Here is a 23595-nt window from a genome sequence, read left to right as displayed (position 1 = left end):
AACACCTGGTAAGAGGTTATGTTTGCACCTTGCCCTTTTAGGATTTACATTTGAGGTGGGCCTGAAGGGGCTTAATTCTGTCAAGAGAAAAGTACATTGGGCATAACCAGCAAGAGACTTACTAGAGAACTGTGCTCACAAAAATATCTTTGTGATTTGTAGGTGTAGTTATCACTTGTAGTGAGGCTTGAAGACCAATTTTCATTACTTGAAAAAACAGGAAATCCTCAAGGTCTGAAATAAGAGCAATAAGCTTCAACCAAAGTATAGATTCAACATAATTGCTTTGACTTTAATTATCTTACCTTTATTAAACTATTTAAGAAAAGCATGATTGGTACTTTTTCAGCAGAGTATGACGTAACCAAGCTCAGTGGTATTAAAAGTATTTTTACTTGTTTATTTCTAGGTAAGACAATTTCAACAGTAGTTTTCAAATTTGATTGAGGTCTCTATTCAGGTCCTAGAAATAGGATTAAGCATCAGTGGCTAGTATCGCATGAACTTGGAAAATATTTTGCCTTTCTGGGATAATCAGTGATTTAAAAGTGAAGTCTAAGAAATGGATGAGAAGCTAGTAAGACTTGCCTGCTCCTTCAGAGGGAAAAGGATGTTTTCTTTGAAATGATACAGAAGATGAGCTATGTTAACTGAAAAAGTAGTTTATTTATGATGCCAACTAATAAAGGGTATTGTTCCATTATTCTGAAAATCATAAAAAAAATTTTGGAAGGCAGAGGAGAGAACCCATTTTGCATACATCTTGCATGTTGGGAAGGAGTGGGTGTCAAAAGCATAGAATAATTTTCTATGGCGTATTTTCCAGTTACCTTGCACATAATGAAGTTTGTTCTCAGCTGAGCAGTTCAGAGAACAGTGATAGTAATTCATAAGCTTGGTGCTAACCCTTCCTCTCACCCCACATCTTAATTTTTCCTGGGAAACTGAATTCAAGGCAGTTGCTGGCTATTTATGTCGAGTGTTCCAAAGTCTCTTGTCCTTACTTAACAGACTGATGGATACCAATAAATACTGTTTGTCACTGGTATTAAATTTTTTTTCACATCATGTTTCTGAATCATATAATAGATAGTGGTTCTTTGACCCAGAAGTTGCATGGAGGCTTTTCCAACTTTGGGGGAGATAATTTCTGTGGGTCTCAGACACAGTTTTTGCCTGTGTAACCTGAAATGAGATTTCACAGCAGATCAAATGGTAAAAACGCAGGAGTTTGTTGTGGTGATTTTTAGTCCATTGGTGTTTATAAATACCCCAAGTTTGATTCTGAGACAACACTGAGTAGAGGAAGTAATTTCATTTAGTAGATGATGTGGTTGTTCAGAAGCAGCTCTTTTCTCGCCTGGGAGAAAGGAAATGCTGAAGTGGCAGTATGTGGAGAGGCAGGTGGAAGCATGTGGGAATTTGTTAGCTGGAGGAACAACACACAGCTGGGCTGTGGATAAGTGGGGCTTCTCAAATACAAATGGAATTAACTCATGTGTGGAATTGTAAAGTTATATCTAGTGAGATTATTGTTTAACGAAATTTAAGGATATTCTCTCACTATTGCTGTTGTAGTCCTACTGACTTTATTGGTGTTGTATAGGTACAGATAAGGCAAACCTTTTCATGAGTGCAGTAGGTTTTCTCTTACAGCTTGATCAACATACATTAATTGAACAGATGTAGTAGTTTTGATTGCCTGCCTGCACGCTGGCATGTTTGTGGTAGTGCCTCAGTTTTAAGGCTTGGAGGTTGTCTGACATTCCCACTTTGACTGTGGTTTGGAGAAATGACAATAAATGAAAATTGAAATCTTTAATTAAAAAAAAAAGTTATTTCTAAAAACATTTTTGAAATCCATATTGATTCCCTTGAAATATTTCTTTTCTTCTCTTATACTGCTAAATGCTGACTTGAAAATACATCTAAGCATCCACCAATATATAAACACAATGTACCTTTTAGAACAGAGTAATTAGTTCCCCCCTTGCCTAATGTACTTGTGCTATGTTATCACACGGATTCTATAACCTAAAGTGTAGGTTTAGATTAACAGAATTAGTAACTGCCAAGTACTGTGTTATTGAAATACAAGAAAAGACAATTACAGCATCTTAAATCAACCATGAAGCTCTGCATTTAAGCTGATTTCAGTTTATGCTGATACCGTAAAGGATGGTTCCATTTTCTTCTCCACCAGCTCCTTGACTGCATGTTCCCACCCCTGCTTTGCACCAGGATCAGCATTGGTGTAGTCACACCATCAACTGGATCAAAGATCTGGCTGGAAAGATGTTTTGATGGGACTGATTTTCAGCCAGGTGAAGTTTTGATCCAGTTGTCACTGCCAGCCACCTAAGGAAAGACAGAGCGCTGGACTGTTCATTTTAGTGGCAGTGTGGACTTAGGTGAGCTGATTGTGAAACAGCACCTTTAGTTTTGAAAAGCTCTTCTTAGGCCAGAACACAAAAGAAGGGAAAGTACTTGGTTTAAAGTACTGACCTTTGTAAAGAAAATGGGATCGGACTGCCTTTATGCACCATTCTGTACAACCAAACTAACCATTAAAGTTTCTAAAACAGGTTAAAGGTAGGTAACTGTGCTGCAAATACTATCTTCTGTCTATTGTTTTTTCATAGAATCACAGGATGGTTGAGGTTGGAAAAGACCTCTGGAGGTCAGCTGGTCCAACCTCCGTGCTCGAGCAGGGCCACCTAGAGCTGGTTGCCCAGGACCATTGCCAGACAGCTTTTGAATATCTCCAAGGAATTTTACATAAGAATTGTGATAAATATATTCTTGAAGTAATACTTAAACCCAAATCTTTTTACATCTCCTCTCTTCACAAATATTTGAGTGAAATGAAATACTTGGATTTATGTCAAACATTAATTTGCACCATCTTTACGTTATAGACATTAACAGTGTGTCTCCTGCGTCAAGCTTGATAGTAGATTATAACTAATACTAACTAGTACTTTAGTCCTAGTGAATACTGGAAATGGCTGTATTGCAGACACTGATTTTTGTAATATAAAGGTAGACTCCAGGGATCAGTCCATCTGACTTGTTCACGTTCAGGCTAAATTGTAAGCATGTCTGCCACTCTTAAGGGAGTAGAGATGTATCCCTCGGTGCATATCTCATCCCTGGTAATCAGATCTTTGTTCAGTGTGTTAGTACTTCTCTGTTATTGTCTTAATACTTCTGTCTTGCAGAGAAGAAAACAAATGTTTATATAAATATGACTTTTTTCTAGGCAGACTGTGCTTCTCCTATATTATCCCACTATATTAACCCACTGTATTCACAGTCATTTAGACAGGATTTATTGTCTTGCACAACCACAAATTACTGCTGATCATTTGATTGACTTCACGTTCCTCTTTGTAAGGTGGTAATTTCTGTTCTGTACTAAAATCCTCATGCATAAAATTGTATGATGTGACCCTTCTCCCCAGTCAGGATATATCCAGTTTTGTATAGTTGTAGTTTTTCCTAACATGCTGAAGTTTCTTCTGTAAGTCAACTGGGAAATCTGTGCTATGTGTAGCGTTAGTACTGAAGACCTTGGAAGCCTTCATGGCTGATTACATTTTATTAGATGGTACGTAGATTCTAATAGTCACATGTCCCTCTGCTTTGTCGAGATAGTAATTCTAGTCTAGGACTTCTTATGCAGAATTCTTCTATAGGGTAGGCAAACATTTGGGGAAAAAAAAAATATTTTAAGCTCTCAGCTTACTGACAAATGCCTACGGACATTTTCCCATTTGAAATAGTGAGTCACTCAAGTTGGTGCAGGTGGGAGAGTCACCCGAGTAAGAGGTTTCTAGTATTAAGCAACCTCTACCAGGCACAGAAGGAGGGATTTGCAATTTCTGTAGTATTACCCAGTTCCATCTCAGTTCTGCTTTCAAAAAACAATGTTGGTCTGTCGGTGTTGCGGTTTCCTCTTGGTTAGTAGTTCAGGAGGCCTGACGTGGTTCATACTGTTCTCTTTATTTCTCCAGTGGAAGGAATCCTCTGATTTTATTTACTTATTCTTTTAGCATATGCAGATGACTATCCAGGCTCTCCAAGATGAACTTCGGATCCAGCGGGACCTGAACCAGCTGTTCCAGCAGGACAGCAACACTAGAACCAGTGAGCCCTTTGTGGCAGAGCTGACAGAGGAGAACTTCCAACGACTTCATGCAGAGCATGAACGCCAGGCCAAGGAACTCTTCCTGCTACGTAAAACCTTAGAAGAGATGGAACTGCGTATTGAGACGCAGAAACAGACCTTAAATGCACGTGATGAGTCCATCAAAAAGCTGCTGGAGATGCTGCAGAGTAAAGGTCTGTCAGCAAAAGCCACTGAAGAAGATCATGAGCGAACAAGACGGTTGGCTGAGGCAGAGATGCATGTGCACCACTTGGAGAGCCTTCTCGAACAGAAGGAAAAAGAAAACAACATGCTGAGAGAGGTAAGTGACCAAGCTCTGGGTTCATCTGCAATCTTAACCTCTTCTCTGTCTTCTCTATATTTCACAGCTGTAAGGAAAGACTCTTCCATCCTCTCTGTAAGCTGTATTTTACATTGGAGACTTGACAGAATTTGTCCCTGTTTTAAAACTTCTTTATGGCTTCCTTGTGTGTGCTTTCTGGGGTTTTGTGCTTTAGGTCCCACTTTCCCCATAGTCTCCATATGAAGCTCTGGAGGTGAATTGCCACACAGGCTGTAAAATTCATTCTTCCGTTCTATTTTAGTTTGAGAGAAAGTAGCTACCTGTATTTAGGAGAGAGCTGAGAGAAATCTTTGCAGGAGTAATGGGTGATTGCTCTACAGTTTCCATGGAAACAGTCGTCTTGCTGTGAAGGGTATTTGATAAAACTATTAGCTGCCCTGGATGCACAGCCAAAAAAAAGATTACTTAAAGGGACACCGCTGCACACTTAGTAACCCGTTCCCCCCATCCCTCTGAAAACAGAAAAGAAAAACCATTGTTATATCTGTATTGCACCTTAGAGGAGTACAATAGCAGGCATTCTTCACTATTAATCATCCTAAAAGAATTATGATAAAATATAGGCTACATATAAGTGTCTTAGAAAAATAAATGAGTTGTTGTGTAGCCAGTGTCATTAAATTTCTTGATATTGTTAAATGCATTTTCCTCTTGTCAACCAGCCTCCTAAAGTATTCTAATATTAACTTCTAAAAGGCTAGTAATTCAGCATGTGTTGTGTACATACACAGGTATGTATGTATATGCGTGTATTCACTACTGATAAGATTTTCTGTAAAGATTATTTTACATACATCTGTAGATTGAATGCATGAATTGGTAGCTATACACGTATGCGTAGTATGTGAATCTAATGACCTGTTTTGGGCATTGTATGTCTACTTTGTGGTTCAGCACTTTCTTGAAAGCCTAACGCATACACAAGATTTAAGCCCCCTCTCCAAGAAGCCAGGGAAGCAAGGTCTGGCACAGAGGCTTTTGAGATGAGTGTTTGCAGCAAATAAATACTTCTTAATACCTTTTATTCATATGTTTTCCATGGCCTGACCCATTGTACTTGTGCTCTTGCAAGCATTTATATAAGAAAGCTAGAGCCCATTGCATTTCTGAGCCAGATTTAGGCCAGATTTATTTTTTTAGAGCAGTAATCTCTTGAGTGTCTGGAGTGAAGATAATATGATTCCAGAGTTTCTACACTACAGTTTTTCCTTTATTTAGCAACCAATGATAATTCTGTTCCAATTCTTGTATCTATTTCAGGAAGAGCCCCAAATGGCTTCCATTTGTTTCTGCTTTAAGTCCAGTAACATAAATGAAAAGCTGGCAGGAGCTGTGTAATTTTTTAGGAATGCGGTTATGTTTGTTTCTGCTACTGATGAGTAGATGTTGAGAGATAAGAATTCTTATTTCATTCACACATGTCTGGAAATCATCAATCATTTAAATCCTGGCCTTTATGGTAAAAGGTTTCCTGGAGAAGGCAGAGATGACTTACTGACTTTGAAAGTGCAAAAGCTGTTTATCTGACATTTTAAAATTAATTACTCCTTGCTGCTCACCCAGCTCTAATACGTTGAGAAGGGTAAGCTGGATATACTGTAATTTGTAGCTCAAGCCATTGATATGGTGTGGGATCCAGCCTTGAAGATGAGCACCCTAGTAGCCTTGGAAACATGGTACCATGTGCAGAGATGCCAAATTATCTCCTTATGGAACTGGGTCACATCAGGAAGGGTTTTGTTAGTACCTGTGTGTTGTCCTTAAGCTCTGAGCTAGACTGAGCTAACTGAACTCAGGCTTGTCTGCGTGAGATTTGGGTCTCATGCTTGGGGCTCCAGGAGGCTGGAGAAAAATCAGGGGCTGTCGCTGAACTGTAGCTGACTGCATCTGACTTCCTCAGTACCAAATGGCTCTGCTCTGCAGGATCTGGTTCAGAGTTGCTATCACTGTTCCACACTTGGGAGTTGTCTCTGTGCAGAACCTCTTAGGAGTGTCTGCATCACCCTCCTCAGCTAATCTTCTATTGTGTGTTCGTCTGTATTTCCATAGTTTTAGGTTATTTTAGCCCTTTGCTACCCCAGATACTAACTATGGAATTTTTGAGCTGCCTTGAAGAAACCAATCTACTTTCTTGATGGTTCTATATCTAGCATTCCTAGTATCTGGAAACGCATGCTAAACTCTTCTTTAAATACTGCTGTTAAAGGAAGCATTAGTATCTCAAAGGGATTTGCATGTGCTTGGGAGGTCAGTGTTTATGCTTCATGTTCTAACACATTAGAAAAGCTGAGAAAAACTTTAATAGCAGTTTTGACCATCTTAGCTAAAGCAAGTTCTGAGATGTCAGAATCCACTAGTACTGTTTCTGACTTTACAAGTGTGTTGGACTTGTGGTAGAAATCTTTGCTGGGAATAATAATAAAGATCTGCATCTTGAAGCAAAAAGGTATCCCTCCATTTTTCAACTTTGAAGCCTGCTTGTAATTCAAAGCATGATGCTGAGACTCAAGGTCATCAGATAGTTTCTCAGACAGCCAGTGCAGGTGCAGTGGCCAGCAGTCTGACCTTGAAAATTAAATGTGAATTCATTGATTTCTTCAGCTATCGCTATTACTGTGATTGTACTAAAGATTGCACTAATTTCCTAGGGAAAACAAATTCTTAGAGAGCCCAGACTTGTGGTTCTGACAAGATCATAACCAAGGAATAGCTGTACTGGTTCAGGCCAACGATCCCTTTAGTCCAGCATTCTGTTTCACATAATGGCCATATGCAGACACCTAGGAAAGGGTAAGAACAAGGCAAACATGATACTTCTCTGTAATACTGTCCCATCTTCCCAACTATTTACAGATGAGGGTTTTCTTGAACTTTTTGTGACTTGTCAGTTTAGTATCCTCCGTGGATCTGCCATTCGAGTACACAGTCAGTGTCTTCTTGAGCTCATGTAGACTTTTGCAGCTGTAGCATCATGTGGTAAGTGGTTCTACAGGCCTGCTCTCTGTTGCAGGAAGAACCTGCCTCATTTTCCTCTTGCTCTTGCACTGGAAGACACAGTGAATGGGTGGTTGCTACCAAGACTGTGTGCCACTCACAACTTTAGATTTGTTACATCCCTTGCAAGTTCTCTCTTTTTCCAGGCTGAAAAGTCCAATGCTCCTTAATTGTTCCTCATACAGAAGATATGCAATATCTTTGATCATCTCCCAGAGCACTGTCTCAGTCTCCCATATCCAGGTTATGAAATGGATTCTCCCGCAGGTAGTGAGAGGTATCTCCATAAGCAATTTGACTCTCTTGGGCTTTTCCCAAATGTACTGAATTCTGGGGAACTGAAGTAATCTTTCCGTACAAGTCCATAGGAAAGATCCTGTATCCAGCATAGGATGTATTTGGCAACTCAGTCATATGGAGGACGGTCTTTCATTAACACAAAATAATGGAAAATTAAATGTCTCATTGAACATCTGAACACAGACATGGATCTGGATGCCCTGGCTTCAGCAGATGACAGTGTGGCTGCATCACATTCCTCTACCCTAGAAAACAAGCCTAAGCTTCGTAGCTTATAAAAAGATGGCTGCTATTTTGAATACCCCTTCTTAAGTCTTAGTGAAAATTATTCATATTATTGTTGGTATTTTAGACTTAACTTTCAGAAACAAGATTATTATCATACCAGCAAGAAATACTTGACGAAATCCAGCAGCTGGACTACAGCTTCCAGAATAGCTCCCAAGTTACATTAACTGCCACCTCATTGTTCCAGACTCACCTGTTGCAGAATTATCAGTGATGGCAGTGACAGCACATAGCTCTAAAGATAACGAAGCTTGCTGTGCTCTTTTTGACAACCTCCTTGCTCTACTCCCTGCCCCCCCCCCCCCCCCCCCCAAATACTAGATGCACTGAGTAGAAATATGTTTTTCTCAGCTACACATAGATACACCAAATACCAGTGCAAATTCTGGCAGAATATGGTGTGATTGTATCCACATCTGGTGTTCTAGACACTTGGAGTACTTCGGGAAAACTGTGATTTGTAAGGACAGTCCAACATCATTACACCAACTTGGTTAAACTTTCTCTTTTGAATTGTTCATTACTCTCTGTCTTTATGAATATATATCTGAAGAAAGAACTGAAATCATACACTTCTAGCATCACAGTCAATAAAGAGGTAACTTCTTGAGAGTTTTTGGAGAAAAAGGTTTAGGCCAAACGTTGTGGTTTAACCCCAGTCAGCAACTCAGCACCACGCAGCCGCTTCCCCCTCCCCCCTCCCAGTGGGGTGAGGAGGAGAAAAGGAAAAAAAAAAAGGTAAAACTCATGGGTTGAGATAAGAACAGTTTAATAACTGAAGTAAAATATAATACTAACAATAGTAATAATTAAATATAATATTAATAGTAATGAAAAGGAATATAACAAAAAAGGGGGGGGGGCAGGAAACAGTGATGCACAAATGCAATTGCTCACCACCCGCTGACAGATGCCAGAGCTGCGATCCGCGCCTCCCGGCCAGCTCCCTCCTGTTTATATACTGGGCATGATGTTCCATGGTATGGAATAGCCCTTTGGCTAGTTCAGGTCAGCTGCCCTGGCTATGCTCCCTCCCAGCTTCTTGCACACCTGCTTGCTGGCAGAGCATGGGAAGCTGAAAAGTCCTTGGCTTAAGATAAGTGCTACTTAGCAACAACTAAAACATCAGTGTGTTATCAACATTATTCTCACACTAAATCCAAAACACAGCACTGTACCAGCTACGAAGGAGAAAATTAACTCTATCCCAGCCGAAACCAGGACACCAAATTTCTCATCTGCCTGGAAGAAAGGATAAAAACAAGACTATCTGTATTGGTTCTACCCAGGGCGAACAAAAAGCAGCTGCTCATTGTGTATTATTGTCAGATATTTGCCAAACAACTTTGGCAGTGTTGTCCTATTTTCTTACTCCTTCACAAGGGATATCAGCACAGACTTTACAACAGTAGTTAATCTGATCACCTGTTTGTCTGTGGGTTGCTACTGGACATACATACTCTGCAAGCCAAATACATCTTTGTTCACAACAGTGCTATGGCATATACTAATTGGAGTCTCCAGGATATACTGACGTATCGCTGCATTTCTCCTGCTCAGGTAGGGATATCCTTTGTTGTCTCAAATCATAAGAACTAAGGAGGATGTATGAGGGGAAGTTCCCAAATGTATTCTCTTCTTTTGCTTGGCCAGTGTGCTTATTGGTATCTACCTGATACACCTATGAAGCTATCAAACCCGTCATGCCTTGTATAACATATATTCAGAGTCCTGATAATGTACATGGCCCTAACCATTGGCTTTTCCTGAAAAGATGCAGTACAAGTCGTACACAGTGCTAGTTCTTCCTTCATAACGGTTTTACCACGTGTTTATAATGAAGGACATGTAAGTCCTGCAAGTGACTTGTGATGGGCTATATGTGGCTGTTGTCAGTACCTTCAGCAAGACATCAAAAACAAGTCTCGCTTTAAGTCAAACTGTGATCTTGTAGCTGTAGCATTCTCCTGGGGAAAGGGAGTGGTTGGCTCAAACTTTGAGGCTAAGCAGGTACTGAACGTGGGGTGAGGTGTTCATTGAAATATCAGTGTAATAGAATAGCAACATAGTTCATCATAAAGAATGAAACAGCCATTTGATTTGATAGACAAAAATTAGGCAATTATTCCCTCAGCTGTGAATCTAGGTCTGGGACAGATGGCTGACTACAGCCTTTTATTCAGAAACAGAAAGTAGACTCTTTATCTAGAAGGTTTCTTGAGGAGTCTGTTCTAGGTTCAAGGTTTGCATGTTATAGTGGCGTGCAACAAGGAAACCAACAGTAGCTTTGCACTTTGTGTCACAAAAACTGTGTTTGGTAGTAAATTACAGTTTTGATTTTTTTTTTTTTTTTAAATAATTGGGCCCATTCAAACAAGATGGATTTTCAATACAACCAAGAGCAAAACTGAATTAAGGAGTTAGGGATGTAGCGCTTAACAAATAAAGGGTGGTTTTTCATGTAAAGCAGTCACTGAAATGGGTCATTCATAAGGGCACTCATTTACAATGAGCTTAAGGAAAGAGGCTATGGCAGAAAAAGCTATTATTTCTTTTCATCTTCAGTGTTTGTTGAAATGGCAACTGCACAAAGTTCTGTTTGTGAACTGTACTACAGTTATCTAGTATGGCCTTATTACAAGAACTGATCCCTGTTTGTAGCTATTTTGAATCAAACAGTGCTCACTTTATTCTAGGAAGTAACACCAAATTTCTGTGAGCACTCTTTATTATATGTCTTCACTTAGGGTAGATGTCTGTCAGAGCAGCAAGCAGATGCACTAGGCTATAACATACGTCTACTTGACTTAGTTTTAGATTATCAAACTTGATACTGTGATGGCCAAAGAGCAGCAGCAAAGAGCTTAGTGAGAAAGGATGGATGTGCCATGTAGATGTACCATCGGAGCACTGTTGAACAGTGAAGAGAAGGGTTGTTTGCTTTATCTGAACAGATTTTAATTAACTGTGACAAGTTTTGCAAAGAAGTTCTTTTTCCATGCATGTGTTAAATTCTCACCCTTTTCTGCTCCAGGCTCAGAGAAGGATTTAGAAGTTTTAATTGGAGCAATTAGAGTTATCTCAAAGAACACTTCTGTCCTGTTCCAAGATTTTGCAACATAAGACACACTTTTAGAGAGAATTTTTGGTTTGCTGGAGTAGATTGATTGATTCAGTAACTGGAACTCTTACTACCATTATACTAGGGGACATCTTTCTGATGAGTTAAAAAAATTAAGTTTCTGCTTTTTCTGCTGCTGCTTCATTCTTTTGACCTTTCAGAAGAGGATAGCAGGGAGAAGTGATTTAAATCAAGATAATTTAAATAGTTATGTCTTTATTAGAATCACTTGATTTGTCTAGAAGTAGGTTTAAAACATGTAGAGCTTTTGTAGAACAAAATTTGAGAAACTGGGCTACTGCAACTTGAGGGCATGCATAATTTATTCTTTATACATTTTGCTTTTTTTAATACCATTGTAGTTTGGAATGTCTTATGTGTCACTATAAAAGAATGACAGTAAGGCCTGAACTACATGTTAGAGAATAAAAACAAATATTTTTTTAGTTAACCAAAACTATCCAGCCCACTGAATGATGCAAAGATTCTGCAAGAACATCGTATTTGATCATATAAAGACATGGGTAGGCCAGTTAAGATAAAAAAAAAAAGTCAGAATTACAGCTGTGTTTTTAATTGCATATCATATTTTTTGTCAATTTTTTTAAAAAGAAATTCATGTATGAAAGGGCATATTTTTCTTATTCTCTATGTGATACGTGCTGTCTGATTAGGTTCTGCAGGAAATGGAAGGCATGTCCTTTTTTGCTTTGGAAAGTGGTTACCTTGTAGTGCTACTGAAAGATAAGTTGCTGTATTTTTAAGCATACAGCCTACTCCATTATAAAAATGTCATCGGTTAAAAGTGTACCTTCACATTTCTTCCAAATCCCATGCAAAATCAGAGGCAGGAGTAACTGAGGGAATAACAATGAATGATATGGCCAGGTTATGAAGGAAGAAAAGGATCTGATTAAATTCCTTCCTTCACTATTATGCACATGTGTATGATTTATTAATATTTTAAAGACATAGTGCTGATACTGCTCAGTATTGAGGACTCCTTCAATTCTAAACTATATTCTCTAACTTTCAATTATTTTGGCATTTCTTGGTCAAGAAAAAAACACAGAATTTGTCGTTCTTTATGGTGCATTAAAATCACTTTATCACAGCTACTCTTTACATATTCAATGTTCTTAGTACGATTGAGCTGTTCTATGTAATTATGCTGACCAGAAAATTACAGTAGTGTTTCTCAGAGGGGTGCTATGCTACCTTGCAGACCTACTTGGCAGATGTAAGGTAATATGATGCACACCTTTAGTTTCTATCTATTTTGAAGTAGTGTTTGGTTTTTTTGTTTTTTTTTTTTAAAGGAAACCAACCCCAACTCTGGTTGAGGTGGTGATACTGTTTAAAACTTCTGACTCTTTCTAGCCTTCAGTTTCCAGTTATTGAATCTTAACCTTTTTTGGATGGAACAACCCATTTTGAATTTTTGTTGCCTGTGAAGGTACTTTAAAGTTGTGATCAATTTGCACAATAATTTTTGTTTTGATTTTTTTTCTAAAGACAAATTATGCTCCTACAGTCATTCTTTGAACTCTTTTCAACATATCAATATTGTTTTTAAATTGTAGACACAAAAAGTGGACACAGTGTACCTGTAGTGGTAGCACTATTGCCAAACGGGTAATAAGGTGTCCCTCCACCTGAAGCTTTTCTTGTTTATATGAAAGAATTGTAGAAACTCTACTAGCCTTTAATAATGGGTTATTAAACATAAAACTTGGAACAGAAGTTGAATAATAAAGCATTCTTCAATATTCTTGACAATTTTGTGATGATATCTGGTGGCTAGAAGTTCCCACTGGCTAAACTGAAAAAGAAATATGGTGCATATTTTTAATAGTAATAATAATTAACAGTGAAAAGCATGCATGTTGCACAAAACTTGGGAACAAGTAGATTTTTTACCCTTTTTGTTATCTTTTTTTTAAATAAAGGAATCATTGAACGTATAAAAACATTAAAAACATAGAACATATATATGAGCCATCCCTTTTTATAATAATTTAGGTTGCATTCAAAGGTAGGAAGATGTTGAAGTTTTCTAGTCTGTTATGGAACAGTATCAGTTACATGTGAAAGTTCTTTCTGTATGAAAGTAGAACAAGGGAATAATGCTTTATTACTTTATCAGAATGGGTAACTTGCAAGGAATGAAGGATTAGTTTTGTATTTTTCTGATCCCAATATCTCTGTGTGGCCCTATGCTTTTAATTATTGTGCAAGGTCCTGTTTTGAGGATGAAAATATTAATTTTCATTCATCTGTGTGGTGTGTGTCCACAATAGAATCTGAATACCTCAGAGATATGATATATTAATATTTTGCCATTCTGCCACTGAAAGATAAGCACATAACCTGTATTTCACAACCTTCCTTCGGCAGCCACACTTAAATCTGTGTTCTAGGGAGGTTCAGCCTGCTTGTGGCCCTGTTTTCAGGCTCTTTAGAATTGTAGGCACGTTGCCAAAATTAAGTCCTTACTTACGCAGTGGAGAGGAGGGAGGTGTTGTTTTTCAGCAGGTTATGTCATCCAAATCACAGTGGAATTACTTAAGATGATAGAAGTAGGACGTTTCCTTTGCCGAAGTGCAAAGCATCACTTCAGACAGTGGAGATACAGGCATTTCTAAAGAAAAAGCTTAGAAGAATTTTCTACTTGGGAAAATGCTGTGCAATGTAAAAAGCAGACGTGGTTTGTCAGCATCCCTTAGTGACACACTGTTCTCCTACTGTGTATTCCATCTATTCCATTTCCATAGTAGTAGTTGCTCTTATGTTCTCAGGTCAGAGACCATGTCTCTGCACAACTGGAAATGATCTAGTATGTAATTTTGACTTTTGACATATTATCTTTTGACCTTCTTATCTTTTGTTTTCTCAGTTTCTAAAAGTTCACAAGAATTTGTTTTAATTTATTTTCTATAATCAAGCTGTTTCATTTTATTCTATAATAACAGTCCCTGGATGGTTGTACAACTGATGTGACAGGAACAGCTGGAGATAGAACTTTCTGCATTTAGTGAAAGCTCATGCAATTCAGGATAGGATACTTTTCACTATTGGATCTTTCTTCACCTTTTTAAGCTTAAAGAATCATTTTCAGAATTATTCCCTTTTCCTCATACATGAGTTTTGAAGTTAGGAAAAGCAACTTCTTTTTAATTCTGAAATTTGGGGGATTCAAACCTTCTTTTCTTCCCCTCCCATATAACTTTTTTTTTAAGTGGACATGAATTTGAGCATGCCACCAAGATGTGACTGGGGTGTCTTCAACTGTGGACTGTTTTTACTAGTTTCCTCTCAAAGGAGTTAAATGACATTCATGTAGTTGTGTTGTTTATATATATATTCTTAGTAGGTGCTCTCATAGCCAAGCAGAGATTACAGAATAATTTGGTATTACAGCAATATAAGATGTGTGCTACAAGTGTTATCAAATACCACCTCACTTAACGTGCCTCATGTGAATTTACAAAAAGGACGGTGTGTGTCTTACCCTCTCAGTTCCTCTCAGCCTGGGAATTGCAGGAAGAGACTTGAGAATTCTGAGAAGGGGCTGGAGGATGTGGGGCATGTATGAGCCTCTCCAGAGGGATAGTTGGAAGTCATGTTTCTTATTCAGATGTTTGTGTACTTGTACAATAGATCGCTCCAAGCAGTGCTGTTCAGCCAAACAGATACATGCCTGCTTTTCCAGAGTAGTAAAGTATCTGGATGCCTCTCCAGCAATATGCTGTTTGGTGAATGCATGAATGGAGTCCCCAGTGTCCACGCTGCAGACTTCAGATATGGAGATTTTTCAGGACAAAGTGACTCCTATAACTTGAGTTGTACAAAAGCACCCTTTGAAAATTTCTGAAGGCTTCAGTCTAGCTACAGTCATACGTGCTACGATATTGAAAAGGTGTCTGTAACAACATTGTGCTGGTGGCAAGACAGAAACTCACTCTATCCAGAGCTCATGGGAAGGACTGACAGCCACAATATCTTGGAATTATGGTGTGATTCTTGAATCAACATGTTAGAGCTGGCTGAGATGGAAACAGGGAAAAATATACCACAGGTACCTTAAGGAAGGCAGCTGAGCTCATTCCCTATGGAGGAAGACCAAGGACACTGAAGAAGAGTCATGTTTTTCATGACAGGTACTGGTAGGAGCACTGAGAAACAAGTGGAGGGTGTTGGATCTGCTCCCCATCATATTTCTAAATGCTCAGGCTGGTCTTGAGTGTTAGAAGCTCATCGTAGCTTGTTCTTATTAAGGCAATATGTAGTGCTATGATTTTTGCCTCTAATCCTTGATTGGGGGTAGTAAGATAAGCTCCGAGTTTCTTATGGGCAGAGTATGTGGCAGACTGTCCTATGCTTAGTTGAAATGACATTTTTAAAGCAAATTCAACATTATGATGAGCTTCTTTTCTAATATTATGTATAGCAGCATAACCGAATGAATCTCTAAAATATTACCTCTGAAGAGGTGGCAACTTGAATAGTAAGTAGTGGAGACAGACTAGAAAAGTAGTTTAATTGATGTGTCTAAGGAAAAATGGTGAGGATGGAGTAGGTAATAAAAGTGAAATGACAATGTTGGTCCAGCTTGTACTGATGATATCCTGTGTGCTGACAGCTGCTTTTTTCTTCTTCTGAGGGTGGGCACAGGAAATGTTAGAAAAAGGTTCAGTTGATTGGGCTGACTGCTGTCTGCTTCGAAAAAGCTTACAGCTCTGCTAAGGAGATGATCCAGAGATAAAGCCTGCAGTCTTTAGATGGCCCTATGATCAACCCCCTGGAAAGAGCATCTCAGTGTAGTATGTTCGCCTCCTTAGATTTAACATCAGCATATTCAAGGTAAAATGGCTGCCTCACCTATTCAACAGGTTTTAAATCAAGTAGAAGCCATATCTGTTTAACTGTAGACAAAAAGAATCATGTTCCTAACCCAGTAGGCAGATGGAAAAGTGGAAGGGTGCTAGAGAGCAACAGTGTGGAAGGCTGGTGATGAGAAATTACTGATTATGCTGTGCTTCAGACATCAGTTGAGAAGAATAGCAGAGAGGAATGCACACTGCCCTTTCTTTGGACATGTACATTACAGACGGATAGAGGACATCTTGGGCCAAAAGAAAAGTCTGGCTAGACTGTTTAGATTTGAGTAAATCCATTTTGTGAATGGAGGTACAGGTAACTAGAAAAATAATAATGTTTGTGCGCCACTCTGGTCTATACGGTGTCAGTGATACATGACCAGAGCCTCTCAAGTTATCTGTTGACTATGGGAGAAACAAATATATTTAGAGGGGGTTTTCTGGTTTATTTTTTCAGGAGGTATTTTTTTCAGAAAATACCACCCTACACTGCGAACATACTTGTAAAAATAGCTTCTCAGGAAATACACAAGTACAGTATTTAAAGACAGACAAACCTGCTACTGGATTTTCTTGTTATTACCATTCACAGACATCAACTTATGCAAATGGCCTTATGCCAAACTTATGCAAAATTCTTCTTGTGGCACTACACATTTCTATCTTGCTCACTTCACAGCTATGTAAGAACACTTAACAATCTTACAAGGTAAGTAGGGTTTTCAGTATTTTGAAAAGCACTATACAACTCTACCTTTCTCATTCAAATAATTAATCATACGGAGCAAGTTGCGTGTATGACTACCATGTGTTATCTCTTCACCATTTCTGTTGAAAATACGAGTTTGTGGATGGCTTTTTGGATTTGTCTTTTAGGTGTTTGAGGGGAGTGGGTGGGTAAACTCTGTGTGTGTGCATATATACAATTTGTTGTTAGGTTAACTGATATCACAGTTCATACTCTCTGGGCACCGAAGTATTTTTATGTCAAATAATATCAACATTCCGACAGTATTCACATTCCTACATTTAACATTAGTGTGTGGTGTAAGGATAATACTATCTTAAGACAAATAATGAAAAAGTGGAATAGATACTATATTGTTTCTCCTCTATTCCCACTTGTCAGTTTGAAACCTCTAAATACTTTATACGGTAGAACAAGTTGTTTCAGCTTTCTGTCATTTTATTCCTTAGTGACCAGTCTGAAGCATGCTCGTTCTGTGAATTCACATCAACAGAAGTATCATGTGGACTTTTGTGTCCTCCTGTCTGTGTTCTGAGCTTCTAGAGCAATGTGCTATCCAGTCAGGTACTTTCAGCTATGTTTGAGGCCCAGTGGAGAAAGATTTTCATCATGCATAATTAAATATTGCTACTCTGGGGTAAAAAAGTTGGAAAATGAGTTATCAACACAGCTGCACCCTATAGCTTGTTGAAACAGAAACCACAGCATTATTGTTTTCAGTAAGCATCTAGTCAAATAAATTATGTGTATGTCTTCCATGAGAAACTAGTGATAGTTTAGATTAGTTTAGTAGGCAGATGATAGGGGTTTTTAGTAGACTCAGCTGTCATTTCAACAGTTTATTTTGAGTAAGTAGGTAGTCAAAGATGCAGTTTCTGTTGTGCCTTTTTAACTGAGGCTGTGATTCTGTTGAATGAACTTTCACCTATCCTTTCTTTGATATGAGAAATGATAAAATGAAACATATGAACTGGTAACATCAGAAAGCACCATGGAATTATGCTATGTATTAGAAAGAGAAGCTTCTAGTAATTTTGTTTCTATTTGGTAAGTGAGGCAAAATGCCATTAGGCTAACTCTTTCTTTCTTTTCTGCTGGTACAGGAGATCCATCGTCGATTCGAAAATGCTCCTGACACAGCCAAGACAAAGGCTCTGCAAACTGTTATTGAGATGAAGGTAAATGACTGCATATAGGCAGCAGTAGAGTTTGTTCTCTGGAAAATGGGTTTTCATATGAAAGGTGACTCTACCAAATACCATATACTTCTGTCAGTCTTCTAATTTAAAATAAGTATATTTGTTTTGTACTGTTTTATTATCTATTATTATTTTATCTTTTAATTATTGATCAGTGAAGAGACAGAGCTGCTTCATGACACAATAGAAACCTGCCTTCTGTCTGCCTGCAGCAGCATATACAGATTTCTTTCAGTTAACCAAGAGTCCATTGTATTACAAGGATGGGAATGATGGATTAGTAGGTTTTGATGATGATGTGGGTTATTTTCTTTTTATAGAATCAATATTTGAAATACTGCTTTGCATTCTGTGTGTCAACAAAGGTAGCAACTTGCAAACTCAAAACCCACTTAAAGAATGGGTCGTATAGCTAGAAAGATATCCATATGTCATCGTAGACCTAACTTTTCTAGATGAATTTGTGATTGAATTCTTAAGCCATTAACTCAAGTATCTAATGGAACAATGGCAATATGCCAAGAGCTCAGGAGCCACAAGTGGAGTGTGTGGTTTACACAGCTTTATGCAATCATATTTCATATTGTATTGTCCATAAAGTACATCAGACAGGGTTTGAACAAATACAGTTAAAAAATTGGAAACTGTCTTTGCAAACTATTCTCTTCCATTTTTGTATCCTCCCTTTCTCCCTCCTTCTTTATCTGTGCCTTTTTCTTTTATTTACCTTCTTTTTTTCCCTTTCAGCCCTTTCCCTTCCATCTCAATGTTTTCCATAGTCATTTCCCATCTTTCTACTCTGGAGCCTTTCATTTACCATCTTTCTTTTATTAGTCATCTTTGTGGTCCATAGTAATGAAAACTAATTGACCATCTGGTAACAATAAGCTGTCTTTACTATCAAAAGAGAAACACCAGTATTTCTGGGAAATGATGTGAGCGCTGAAACGAAATACTGTTGTAAATTACAACGTATCACTTCATCTTACTACCTCTCTTCATTTTTTGTTACAAAAGTCCGCTTTATTGATTTTTAACTGAAGCATCAAAAATTAAGCAGGAGACCCAACTAGATCTTCATAATGGTCCTTTAGAAAAATCTTATCTCATGAATGAAAACCTGTATGTGAAAATCTTTCATGCTTTTTTTTAGCTGTGCTTTGATTGTCAGACAAAAAAAAAAAGGATTGGTCTATGAAAGAATGGAGGATAGTTTCAAATCCTACCTGTATTTCAGGAAGGATGAAATATTTTGGAGAAATGAAATGAACAAAATAGACTGTTTTAAGAGATTACAATTCATAAAGACATATTTGTGTTCATGATTATGCACGAAGCTATGTGCTGTATGAATCTGTTCTTGCTGTTCCTAACACATAAGACTTCTAAAGAGACAGTAAACCAAGTAGATTGAAAACCTCTGATTGTCCTGTAAAACTATGAGGATAATGGTAGATTGACTTTTTTATTTTTCCAGATATATATTTTTTAACCATGGAAGTGTTTTATATGTTGTATATATGAGCCAGAATACTTGAAGGATCCTCTACTGCTTTATCCACTCAAAACTAGATTGTCCACTCAAAACTAGATTGTTGCATCTTTTCCTTGCTTATCAAGCTTTTTATGTTCTCTATTTGTGACCCCACTTAAATTACTAGTAGCACAAACCCATTTTTTTGCCATTCTTGCAGTCACATTTTGCTGTTCATTCAATTAGACTTAAATTTCTCTGGTTTATGTTGGCTTTGCATTACAAAGCAACCTTTTTTCATGTTCCTTTATTTATTCATCATATACTGTGTCCCTGCCCCTAGCCATGTTTTCTTTCAGTACTAAACTCTTGCTTTCCTTGAAAGGTATAAAAAAATTGAAAAATGAGTACTTGAGCACTCAGCCAGATGCTATGTAAAGAGGTATAAACTGATTTCTTTAGGAACTTCAGGAGTAAATTTCAAGGGCAGGTACATGTCCAACAAATTATTTCCTTTTTTTTACTCCAATGGTATGTTAACAAATCATCTAACTGTGTATCTTTATCTGTCTCTTCTAATTGTTTTCAGGATTCAAAAATTTCTTCCATGGAGCGTGGCCTCCGGGATTTGGAAGAGGAGATTCAGATGTTGAAGTCAAATGGAGCTCTGAGCACAGAGGAACGTGAAGAGGAAATGAAGCAAATGGAGGTGTACCGTAGTCATTCCAAATTCATGAAAAATAAGGTATTGAGAAAACAACTGACCTTGTTGTAAGATACACTGTATCTTACACTTACAACAAGTAAGATACACTGACCTTACCAAACAGATGAGAGAAATTTTCATACTTCAATAAGGAGTTAAGGTCTGGGTTCCTATTCAAGTGCTGGGAAACAGAATTTATTTGTGTTCTGCCATGAAGCCACTAAAATAACTTAAAAATATTTAAGAGAATTTTAAATTGAAATTTGAAAATATTATAATGGTGGTTCAGAAAGGTCAATGGCCTAAGTTCTGCTTTTACTGTCACATCTGACTTTCTTTTATTTCAGAAGGATTTTGTGTTTATCTTAAGACTATTGCTAATCCATTCTAGTTTTAGGTTTTATTTAGTCTAGAGTCCTTTCAAATGTAGTCTATTGAAAAAAAGGTGTTTCTCTTTGCAACTGTTGTGCTATAACTAGTAGGTCTTTTTATTGTATAAAGGCTGAAAAGAGCATGAACTGTCACTATAATGGCTTTCCATTACACTCTCTTTCCAGTAGTGGAGTCAGAATGAGAGTAGATTCTACAACAGTGGTGGTGCCAACATTAATTTATGCCATTGGGAATACAGGACAAATACAGCAGTGAGACATGTTGATCCTCAGGTATAAAGATGGACACTGACTACTGAATTGTCTATAGTCAAAAGTCAATTCATTCTTTGTTTCTCCCAGAGAAGTGTTTCTCAGTCTTTTAGTGGGCCCTAACATTTTCTAATGAAGATTCGGGCCACCTTCTACTGTAAATTTAAGTGTATCGTGAGCAGTCCTGCCTTTCTTAGTTAGCTTTTGCGTACTCCCTGCAAGCAGTGTACAAATCCCCTGGAACAGAGGTTGAAAATTACTCTACTAGGTTGTCGTGGTTCAACCTGGCATGCGGTAAACACCACACAGCTGCTTATTCACTCCCCTTGGAGTAACCTACTGCATTTGTCCTGCTTGAAATTATTTGTCGAAAAAAGAATGCTGGAAAAGTTTCTTGGAGAAGTGTTACTTTCCCTAAAGTAGAAACATGTAATAAGTATGTGTTTCTCCCACTTCCCTCATGCCAGCTCACTGATTTACCTCAAGATAGCCACATCTGTTCTTTTATAGTTTTGCCCTTTATCCCACTGAGTTCCTTCTAGGAATTGAAGGATACCCCCTTCAAATTAGGAATGGAGAGATGGTTTTAGCACCTCTTCTTTCCATCCTTTCTTCTTTCTTTCTCCTTTCCTTCTTCCTTTGTTAGCAACTCTTCAATTTCCCCTTCTCCTCTCCCTCTGTGGGCCTATAGATCTGTTCAGCTACTCAGTTTCTGGATCTCTTCTATCTATTATGTCTGCTCATTTATTTTCCTGCAGAAAATTTGCTCATTTTAATAACTATTCACTCATGACTCATAGCCAGCTCCAATCTTGATATCTTGCTGTCCTACCTTGTTTTGTAATTGCACAACATTTATTTTATTTCAGTATCGTATTGTATAGTCATCTGTGGCTGTATCTTGACAATTAACTTTATTTCTCTTAAACTGAAAAATGTCCCTTTTCCTGTCCTAATTTTCTGATGAATTCCAGTTTCAAAACCATTGGGTGAAGTGCCCCATACTTGACATATATAACCATAATTATACATCTTTATTTCATAATCAAATTCTTGTCTGGCAGCCTATATGAAATTACAGAGACATTAAACTTTTGAGAAGACTTAACGAAGAATGGAAGAGAAAATGAGTGACCGATGTTGTTCCTTCTGTTCAGTTCTTTGTCACTTTTAGTTACTTGGATTGAAACAGGCTAACTAGAAGCTGACAAATGATAAATACTTAAAAGCATAACAATGTCGTGACAGGTAGAGCAACTGAAGGAAGAGCTAAGTGCCAAAGAGGCCCAAGGGGAGGACCTGAAAAAAAGAGTGGCTGGTCTCCAGGCCGAGGTCTCTGCAGTAAGATTTATCTTTTGTGTGCAGTGGCCATTCACTGGGGCTTGCTAGCTCTCTGGCTTTCGGGGTAGCTTTTCTTCTCTTACCTTCTTTATGACTTGATATAACAGTAGAACTAACAGCCTGCTCAGTCTTGTAGCTGCCTTTTTGTTCACGTGGTTTTGGTGTCCATAACATCACTCTTCAACTGAACATCTATATTTGCTTTGTTACTGTTTTTTTAACGGTATGAGCTGTTTTAGCAGTAACTTATTCTTCTCTGTTGAAGCAGATTTTCAAAAGTATTCAGCATCCATTTTGAGGCCGGACTTTCAAAGATACTTGCTTTCCCTAGTAGAACAAAAATAATTTGAAAACATGTGCTGAACCTTCTTAATATTGTTTCACAAAAAATAACAAAAGCTGGATGCTGAATGCTTTTTAAAACTGATTGTTTAATTTTAGCAGCATGAATTTAGGTTATTCCTTTGCTGTGAAATTAGTGCATTTGCTGAACGGTCATAGTGTCTCACCAAGAAGAGAGATGTGAGCACTTAATGCTGTCTTAACTTCTCTTGCAACTTGGAATGGTATGCACTACATTCTTCCAAAGAGCTTTAGCACATTGGCAGTGTGGGCTTACAGCTCTGAAATGGGGATTTCTAGAGAGAATGATCTTAGGGTGCTACTTGGGAATTTTAATGTAATGAAATGTGGTTTTGTTTAGATGAGAGCATTTCACCAAAACACAAGTATTTAGGGTAAACATCTCTTCTGACATGACCCCAAAAAGAATTTGTCTTTTCAAAGAAAGACCAAACTGGTTTGAGAAAGTTTTACTATAATTCAGGATACCTACTAGTTGAAAAAATTTGTGTCATCTGAAATTTTTAAGGAGGCTTTTTTGTTTAGATACTCCAGAAAACATAACTAGCAGTAAGTAGTTCATCTCTTCCCAGCTGTTCTGCTGTGCCTAGCAGTATTGTGCAACTGGTTGTATTGGCCAGTAGCTGACAGCAGAAATAGTGCTGCTAACATTAATAGTTTTGTATCTAATTTAAATAGGTGGTGAAATCATTCTGTGGACGTATTTGCTTTTAGTAAAAATATGAAAAAAACAACTCAGTATGTTTGAATTAAGTGAACAGTAAACTACTGAATAGTTCTATAAATTAATATGAAGGAGTATAAGAAGAATTTATTTCGTTTAAAAAAAATTAGTTCGTGTGAGGTTTTTTGAGATACATGTCCTCCTTCTTCCGCTCCCCTTCTTCATTATCTCCTCATGTACGCTGTTTCACACTGGAACGCAGGAGTCCTTGATGATATCTTTTGATGCTATTTTAATACTCTTTGGTAAAGAGTTTTCTTTCTTTAATTGCCCATTATTGAGACAGCGTTGTCAAGATA

The 23595-nt window shown here is 37.8% G+C and overlaps 1 protein-coding gene across 3 annotated transcripts in view; it reads left to right on the top strand.

The window, feature by feature from the left end:
- Positions 1-23595, top strand: part of ERC1 (ELKS/RAB6-interacting/CAST family member 1) — a 293596-nt gene that overhangs the window by 53583 nt on the left and 216418 nt on the right. For 2 of the 3 annotated variants that reach the window (XM_050909774.1, XM_050909781.1), the window contains exons 2-4: positions 4056-4472; positions 17949-18023; positions 20108-20263. In XM_050909774.1, coding sequence (XP_050765731.1) covers positions 4056-4472; positions 17949-18023; positions 20108-20263 — 648 coding nt within the window. Of the gene's footprint in view, positions 1-4055; positions 4473-17948; positions 18024-20107; positions 20264-22116; positions 22201-23595 lie in introns of all 3 variants that reach the window. The other variant, XM_050909763.1, reaches the window with a different exon arrangement.

The sequence above is a fragment of the Gymnogyps californianus genome, chromosome 1, assembly GCF_018139145.2.
Source record: "Gymnogyps californianus isolate 813 chromosome 1, ASM1813914v2, whole genome shotgun sequence".
Lineage (NCBI taxonomy): Eukaryota > Metazoa > Chordata > Aves > Accipitriformes > Cathartidae > Gymnogyps > Gymnogyps californianus.
The sequence above is the reverse complement of the archived record's forward strand: the minus strand, read 5'-3'. Positions and strand labels throughout refer to the sequence as shown.